General features: G+C 35.8%; 1 protein-coding gene across 1 annotated transcript in view; it reads left to right on the top strand.

Moving 5' to 3' along the window:
* Window positions 1-4,696, top strand: part of LOC115197998 (voltage-gated potassium channel subunit beta-2-like) — a 52,795-nt gene extending 48,099 nt beyond the window's left edge. Inside the window, exon 14 of the mRNA XM_029759650.1 lies at window positions 4,607-4,696. Within this exon, the coding sequence (XP_029615510.1) occupies window positions 4,607-4,696 (90 nt within the window). The remainder of the gene's footprint in view (window positions 1-4,606) is intronic.
* Window positions 4,697-9,179: the final 4,483 nt, after the last annotated feature.

The following is a 9,179-nucleotide window of genomic DNA, read 5'->3' as shown; positions in this document are numbered from 1 at the left end:
AGACCTCACAGTGAAATGCTGAATACATCAGGTGTAGTAGACCTTACCGTGAAATGCTGAATACAACAGGTGTAGTAGACCTCACAGTGAAATGCTGAATACAACAGTTGTAGTAGACCTCACAGTGAAATGCTGAATACAACAGGTGTAGTAGACCTCACAGTGAAATGCTGAATACAACAGGTGTAGTAGACCTCACAGTGAAATGCTGAATACAACAGGTGTAGTAGACCTTACCGTGAAATGCTGAATGCAACAGGTGTAGTAGACCTTACCATGAAATGCTGAATACAACAGGTGTAGTAGACCTTAGAGTGAATTGCTGAATACAACAGGTGTAGTAGACCTTACCGTGAAATGCTGAATATAACAGGTGTAGTAGACCTTACCATGAAATGCTGAATACAACAGGTGTAGTACACCTTACCATGAAATGCTTACTCACAAGCCCTTAATCAACACTGCAGTTCAAGAAATAGAGTTAGTAAATCTTTTCTAACTAAACTAAATAAATGAAAGTAACACAATCAAATAACAATAATGAGGCTATTGTCACGATTATAGATGTGATGTATAGATCTGCTGTATCGATGTACATATGTGCTGTATAGATATGAATATATAGGTCTGATGTATAGATTTGATGTATAGATGTAGATGTATAGATGGGATGTATAGATGTAGATGTATAGACGTGATGTATAGATGTATAGATGTAGATGTATAGATGTGATGTATAGATGTAGATGTATAGATGGGATGTATAGACGTGATGTATAGATGTGATGTATAGATGTGATGTATAGATGTAGATGTATAGATGGGATGTATAGATGTAGATGTATAGATGTATAGATGTGATGTATAGACGTGATGTATAGATGTGATGTATAGATGTAGATGTATAGATGTATAGATGTGATGTATAGACGTGATGTATAGATGTATAGACGTGATGTATAGATGTATAGACGTGATGTATAGATGTATAGATGTGATATATAGATGTGTATATATAGTTCTGATGTATAGATGTAGATGTATAGATGGGATGTATAGATGTAGATGTATAGATGTATAGATGTGATGTATAGACGTGATGTATAGATGTGATGTATAGATGTAGATGTATAGATGTATAGATGTGATGTATAGACGTGATGTATAGATGTATAGACGTGATGTATAGATGTATAGACGTGATGTATAGATGTATAGATGTGATATATAGATGTGTATATATAGTTCTGATGTATAGATGTAGATGTATAGATGTGATGTATAGATGTGATGTATAGATGTAGATGTATAGATGTGATGTATAGTTGTAGATGTATAGATGTAGATGTATAGATGGGATGTATAGACGTGATGTATAGATGTGCTGTACAGATGTATAGATGTGTAGATGTGACGTTTACATGTATAGACGTGATGTATAGATGTGATGTATATATGTGATGTATAGACGTGATGTATAGATGTGATGTATTGATGTGATGTATAGATGTATAGACGTAATGTATAGACGTGATGTATAGACGTGATGTATAGATGTGATGTATAGACGTGATGTATAGATGTGATGTATAGATGTGATGTATAGACGTGATGTATAGATGTGATGTATAGATGTGATGTATAGATGTATAGATGTGATGTATAGATGTGATGTATTGATGTGATGTATAGATGTTCTGTATAGATGGGATGTATAGATGTGATGTATAGACGTGATGTATAGACGTGATGTATAGATGTGATGTATTGACTTGATGTATAGATGTGTAGATGTGATGTATAGATGTATAGATGTGATGTATAGATGTGATGTATTTATGTGATGTATAGATGTATAGATGTTCTGTATAGATGGGATGTATAGACGTGATGTATTGACGTGATGTATAGACGTGTAGATGTGATGTATAGATGTGATGTATAGATGTGATGTATAGATGTATAGATGTTCTGTATAGATGGGATGTATAGACGTGATGTATAGATGTGATGTATAGATGTGATGTATAGATGTATAGATGGGATGTATAGACGTGATGTATTGATGTGATGTATTGATGTGATGTATAGATGTATAGATGGGATGTATAGACGTGATGTATAGATGTGATGTATAGATGTATAGATGGGATGTATAGACGTGATGTATAGACATGATGTATAGACGTGATGTATAGATGTGTAGATGTGATGTATAGATGTATAGATGTGATGTATAGATGTGATGTATTTATGTGATGTATAGATGTATAGATGTTCTGTATAGATGGGATGTATAGACGTGATGTATTGACGTGATGTATAGACGTGTAGATGTGATGTATAGATGTGATGTATAGATGTGATGTATAGATGTATAGATGTTCTGTATAGATGGGAAGTATAGACGTGATGTATAGATGTGATGTATAGATGTGATGTATAGATGTATAGATGGGATGTATAGACGTGATGTATAGATGTGATGTATTGATGTGATGTATAGATGTATAGATGGGATGTATAGACGTGATGTATAGATGTGATGTATAGATGTATAGATGGGATGTATAGACGTGATGTATAGACATGATGTATAGACGTGATGTATAGACGTGATGTGTAGATGTATAGATGGGATGTATAGACGTGATGTATAGATGTGATGTATAGATGTATAGATGGGATGTATAGATGGGATGTATAGACGTGATGTATAGATGTATAGATGTGATGTATAGACATATAGATGTGATGTATAGATGTGATGTATAGATGTATAGACGTGATGTATAGATGTGATGTATAGATGTATAGATGTGATGTATAGACGTGATGTATAGATGTGCTGTATACATGTATATATGTGATGAATAGATTTAAAGATGTGTAGATTTAAAGTATAGATGTGATGTATAGATGTGCTGTATACATGTATAGATGTGATGTGCAGATGTGACATTTACATGTATAGATGTGATGTATAGATTTGTAGATGTGATGTACATATGTGCTGTATAGATATGAATATATAGGTCTGATGTATAGATTTGATGTATAGATGTAGAAGTATATATGTGATATATAGATGTGTATATATAGTTCTGATGTATAGATGTGCTGTATAGATGTATAGATGTGATGTATAGATGTGATGTATAGATGTGCTGTATAGATGTGCTGTATAGATGTGATGTATAGATGTATAGACGTGATGTATAGATGTGATGTATAGATGTGATGTATAGATGTTCTGTATAGATGTATAGATGTGATGTATAGATGTGATGTATAGATGTGATGTATAGACGTGATGTATAGATGTGTTGTATAGATGTGATGTATAGATGGGATGTATAGATGTGATCTATTGATGTGATGTATAGATGCATAGATGTTCTGTATAGATGGGATGTATAGACATGATGTATAGACGTGATGTATAGATGTGATGTATAGATGTATAGATGGGATGTATAGATGTGATCTATTGATGTGATGTATAGATGTATAGATGTTCTGTATAGATGTTCTGTATAGATGTGATGTATAGACGTGATGTATAGACGTGATGTGTAGACGTGATGTATAGATGTGATGTATAGATGTATAGATGTTCTGTATAGATGTGATGTATAGACGTGATGTATAGATGTGATGTATAGATGGAATGTATAGATGTATAGATGTTCTGTATAGATGGGATGTATAGACGTGATGTATAGATGTATAGATGTGATGTATAGATGTGATGTATTGATGTGATGTATAGATGTATAGATGTTCTGTATAGATGGGATGTATAGATGTGATGTATAGACGTGATGTATAGATGTATAGATGGGATGTATAGATGTGATGTATTGATGGGATGTATTGATGTGATGTATAGATGTATAGATGTGATGTATAGACGTGATGTATAGACGTGATGTATAGACGTGATGTATAGATGTGATGTATAGATGTGATGTATAGATGTATAGATGTTCTGTATAGATGGGATGTATAGACGTGATGTATAGATGTGATGTATTGATGTGATGTATAGATGTATAGATGTTCTGTATAGATGGGATGTATAGACGTGATGTATAGATGTGATGTATTGATGTGATGTATAGATGTATAGATGTTCTGTATAGACGTGATGTATAGACGTGATGTATAGACGTGATGTATAGATGTGATGTATAGATGTATAGATGTGATGTATAGACGTGATGTATAGACGTGATGTATAGATGTATAGATGTGATGTATAGACGTGATGTATAGATGTATAGATGTGATGTGTAGACGTGATGTATAGATGTGATGTATAGATGTGATGTATAGATGTGATGTATAGATGTGATGTGTAGACGTGATGTGTAGATGTGATGTATAGATGTATAGATGTGATGTATAGATGTGATGTATAGATGTGATGTATAGATGTGATGTGTAGACGTGATGTATAGATGTGATGTATAGATGTGATGTATAGATGTGATGTATAGATGTGATGTATAGTCCAGTATAGTTTATCTGATGTTATTATTTATGAAGATCACCTCATCCACACTCTCTCTCTCCTTCCCCCATCCACCCTGGTCTCCTTCAGGTCCTCTCCCAGCTTTCCCCTCAGACCGTAGCAGAGATGGACGCACTCCTGGGAAACAAACCCCGACCCAAGAAGGAGGCTCTCGCATGAAGAGAGATGGAGAGAAAGCGAGGGAATGAGAGAGATGGAGAGAAATTAAAAGGGAACAAGAGATGGAGAGAGAGAGAATGGGGAAAAGGGAGATGAAAAGCAGTGGAGTGAAAAGTAGGAGAGGAAGGACAAACAAACTAAGATAATACTATGTAGGAGAATCTGAAGTGTTCTTAAGTACACTCAGAAATTAAGGGTTAGATGTGTAGGGGTACAATTGGTTGTCACTGGGGTCCTCCTTTGTACTTTTGGTTATAGGTACATAATTGTATCCCAGTTCATACCTCAGAGAGTACCTTTCTCCACAGGTACAAAAGCATGCTTTTTTCCTTTAAATAGTACTACCCCAGTGACAAAGCCCTTAGACCCTTTTAGGGTGGCATCCCAGTGACAAAGCCCTCAGATCCTTTTAGGGTGGCACCCCAGTGACAAAGCCCTTAGATCCTTTTAGGGTGGCATCCCAGTGACAAAGCCCTTAGACCCTTTTAGGGTGGCATCCCAGTGACAAAGCCCTCAGATCCTTTTAGGGTGGCACCCCAGTGACAAAGCCCTTAGATCCTTTTAGGGTGGCATCCCAGTGACAAAGCCCTTAGACCCTTTTAGGGTGTCAAACCATCATTGTACCTTATAGTGGGTATTGAGGGTACCAAAAATAAGTTCGTACCCTGGGTAACAGAAATGCACAGTGCATTCGGAAAGTATTCAGACCCCTTGACTTTTTCCACATTTTGTTACATTACAGCCTTATTCTAAAATGGATTAAGTTAATGTTTTCCTAATCAATGTACACACAATACTCCATAATGACATCACAATACCACATAATGACATCACAATACCCCATAATGGCATCACAATACCCCATAATGACATCACAATACCCCATAATGACATCACAATACCACATAATGACAAAGCAAAAACAGGTTTGTAGATTATTTTTCTGCACATATACCATTAAAAGTTACAATTATACTCTTTATCTGCACATATACTCTAAACGGTACCATTATACTCTTTATCTGCACAAGTACCATAAAAGATACCATTATGCTATTTATCTGCACTTGTACCCTTAAAAGTTACCTTATACTCTTTATCTGCACTTGTACCCTAAAAAGTTAGCATTATACTCTTTATCTGCACTTGTACCCTTAAAAGTTACCATTGTACTCTATATCTGCACTTGTACCCGAAAATGTACAATTATGCTCTATCTACACATGTACTCTAAAAGGTACCATTATACTCTTTATCTGCACATGTACCCTAAAAGGTACAATTATACTCTTTATCTGCACATGTACCCTAAAAGGTACAATTATACTCTTTATCTGCACATGTACCTGGAAATGTACCATTAAATTCTTTATCTGCACTTGTACCCTTAAAAGTTACCATTATACTCTTTATCTGCACTTGTACCCGGACATGTACAATTATGCTCTATCTACACATGTACCCTAAAAGGTACCATTATACTCTTTATCTGCACATGTACCCTAAAAGGTACAATTGTACTTTTTATCTGCACATGTACCCTAAAAGGTACCATTATACTCTTTATCTGTACATGTACCCTAAAATGTACAATTATACTATTTTTCTGCACTTGTACCCTTAAAAGTTACCATTATACACTTTATCTGCACTTCTACCCTTAAAAGTTACCATTATACCCTTTATCTGCACTTGTACCCGAAAATGTACAATTATGCTCTATCTGCACATGTACCCTAAAAGTTACCATTATACTCTTTATCTGCACATGTACCCTAAAAGGTACAATTATACCCTTTATCTGCACATGTACCCTTAAAGGTACAATTATACTCTTTATCTGCACTTGTAGCCTAAAAAGGTACCATTATACTCTTTATCTGCACATGTAACTAAACATGTACCATTATACGCTTGATCTGCACATGTACCCTAAAAGGTACCATTATACGCTTGATCTGCACATGTACCCTAAAAGGTACCATTATACTCTTTATCTGCAGATGTACCCTAAAAGGTAGCATTGTACTCTTTATCTGCACATGTACCCTAAAAGGTAGCATTGTACTCTTTATCTGCACATGTACCCTAAAAGGTAGCATTGTACTCTTTATCTGCACATGTACCTGATAATGTACCATTATAAACTTTATCAGCACATGTACCCTAAAAGATACAATTATGCTAAAAGGTAACAAAATGTGAGATCATTATGTGTACCTCTATTCTGATATTTTTTTTACCCCAGGGAACAATACCGTTACCTTATTTCTGTGTGTATTTTTCTACTGCTCACTACCTATAAGACACTGTGTTCCCCCCTTTAAGACACACTGTGCTCATCCCTTTAAGACACACTGTGTTCATCTGTCCATTTAAGAACTCCACTCCTCAGCCTACAATACTATCCCAGCATGGTTAGGCTCCACATGGACCACTACACTTCTCAGAGCACTGGAAAACATGTTCAGAGCGGGAGGGTGAAGACTGAGACAAAAGGACCAGACAGAAGAGGCACAACACAGGAAACAGCAGCCATCTTCCACAAAGAATATCCCCGGACCTCACCTCCAAGACCCTCCACCCCCCTCCTCCCCCAAAGGCAACCAGACTGTGGCCAAGGCTCTGTTTAAGTACTTATGGTCTGTTCAGGGGGAAAGAAGAAGAAAGGACAGAAGAGGAGAGAAGAGGACAAGACTATCTCTGTGGGTGTAGACAGAGTCCATCTATGGAGGGAGCTATACAAATACCATTTTCATATAGACTAGAGAAGTTCACTGTCCTCGCTTTTCCTTCACTCTGCAGTCCAACTCATCCCAAACCATCACAATTGGGTTGAGGTCGGGTGATTGTGGAGGCCAGGTCATCTGATGTAGCACTCTCCTTCTTGGTCAAATAGCCCTTACACACCCTGGAGGTGTGTTGGGTCATTGTCCTGTTGAAAAACAAATGAAAGAGCAAACCAGATGGGACGGTGCATGGCTGCAGAAAAGTAGTCCTGACCCGAAAAATGTGTACCTCCAACCCTGACATTACATATCTATAACTCTAACTCTACATATCTATATCTCTATACTCTCTATAACTCTATCCCTACATATCTATAACTCTATACTCTCTATAACTCTAACTCTACATATCTATATCTCTATACTCTCTATAACTCTAACCCTACATATCTATAACTCTAACTCTACATATCTATATCTCTATACTCTCTATAACTCTATCCCTACATATCTATACCTCTATAACTCTAACCTCTCTATAACTCTAACCCTACATATCTATATCTCTATAACTCTAACCTCTCTATAACTCTATCCCTACATATCTATACCTCTATAACTCTAACCTCTCTATAACTCTAACCCTACATATCTATACCTCTATAACTCTAACCTCTATATAACTCTATCCCTACATATCTATATCTCTAACACTACATATCTATAACTCTAACCCTACATATCTATATCTCTATACTCTCTATAACTCTAACCCTACATATCTATAACTCTATGATCTCTATAACTCTAACTCTACATATCTATAACTCTAACCCTACATATCTATATCTCTATACTCTCTATAACTATATACTCTCTATAACTCTAACCCTACATATCTATAACACTAACCCTACATATCTATAACACTAACCCTACATATCTATAACACTAACCCTACATATCTATAACTCTAACCTCTCTATAACTCTAACCCTACATATCTGTAACTCTAACCCTACATATCTATAACTCGAACCCTACATATCTATAACTCTATACTCTCTATAACTCTAACCCTACATATTTATAACTCGAACCCTACATAGCCTTCCCTGTGGCTCAGTTGGTAGAGCATGGTGTTTGCAATGCTAGCATGGTGTGTGCAATGCCCGGGTTGTGGGTTCGATTCCCACGGGGGGCCAGTACAAAAAAAAATGCATGAAATGAAATGGATGCATTCACTACTGTAAGTCGCTCTGGATAAGAGCGTCTGCTAAATGACTAAAATGTAAAATGTATATCTATATCTCTATACTCTCTATAACTCTATCCCTACATATCTATAACTCTAACCCTACATATCTATAACTCTAACCTCTCTATAACTCTAACCCTACATATCTATAACTCTAACCCTACATATCTATATCTCTAACCTCTCTATAACTCTATCCCTACATATCTATAACTCTAACCCTACATATCTATAACTCTAACCCTACATATCTATATTACTATAACTCTCTATAACTCTAACCCTACATATCTATAACTCTATGCTCTCTATAACTCTATCCCTACATATCTATATCTCTATAACTCTAACCTCTCTATAACTCTAACCCTACATATCTATAACTCTATACTCTCTATAACTCTAACCCTACATATCTATATCTCTATAACTCTATCCCTAAATATCTATAACTCTAACCTCTCTATAACTCTAACCCTACATATCTATATCTCTA

This window comes from Salmo trutta, chromosome 8, assembly GCF_901001165.1.
Source record: "Salmo trutta chromosome 8, fSalTru1.1, whole genome shotgun sequence".
Lineage (NCBI taxonomy): Eukaryota > Metazoa > Chordata > Actinopteri > Salmoniformes > Salmonidae > Salmo > Salmo trutta.
Note: the sequence above shows the minus strand (reverse complement) of the source record. Positions and strands in the feature narration are given on the sequence as shown.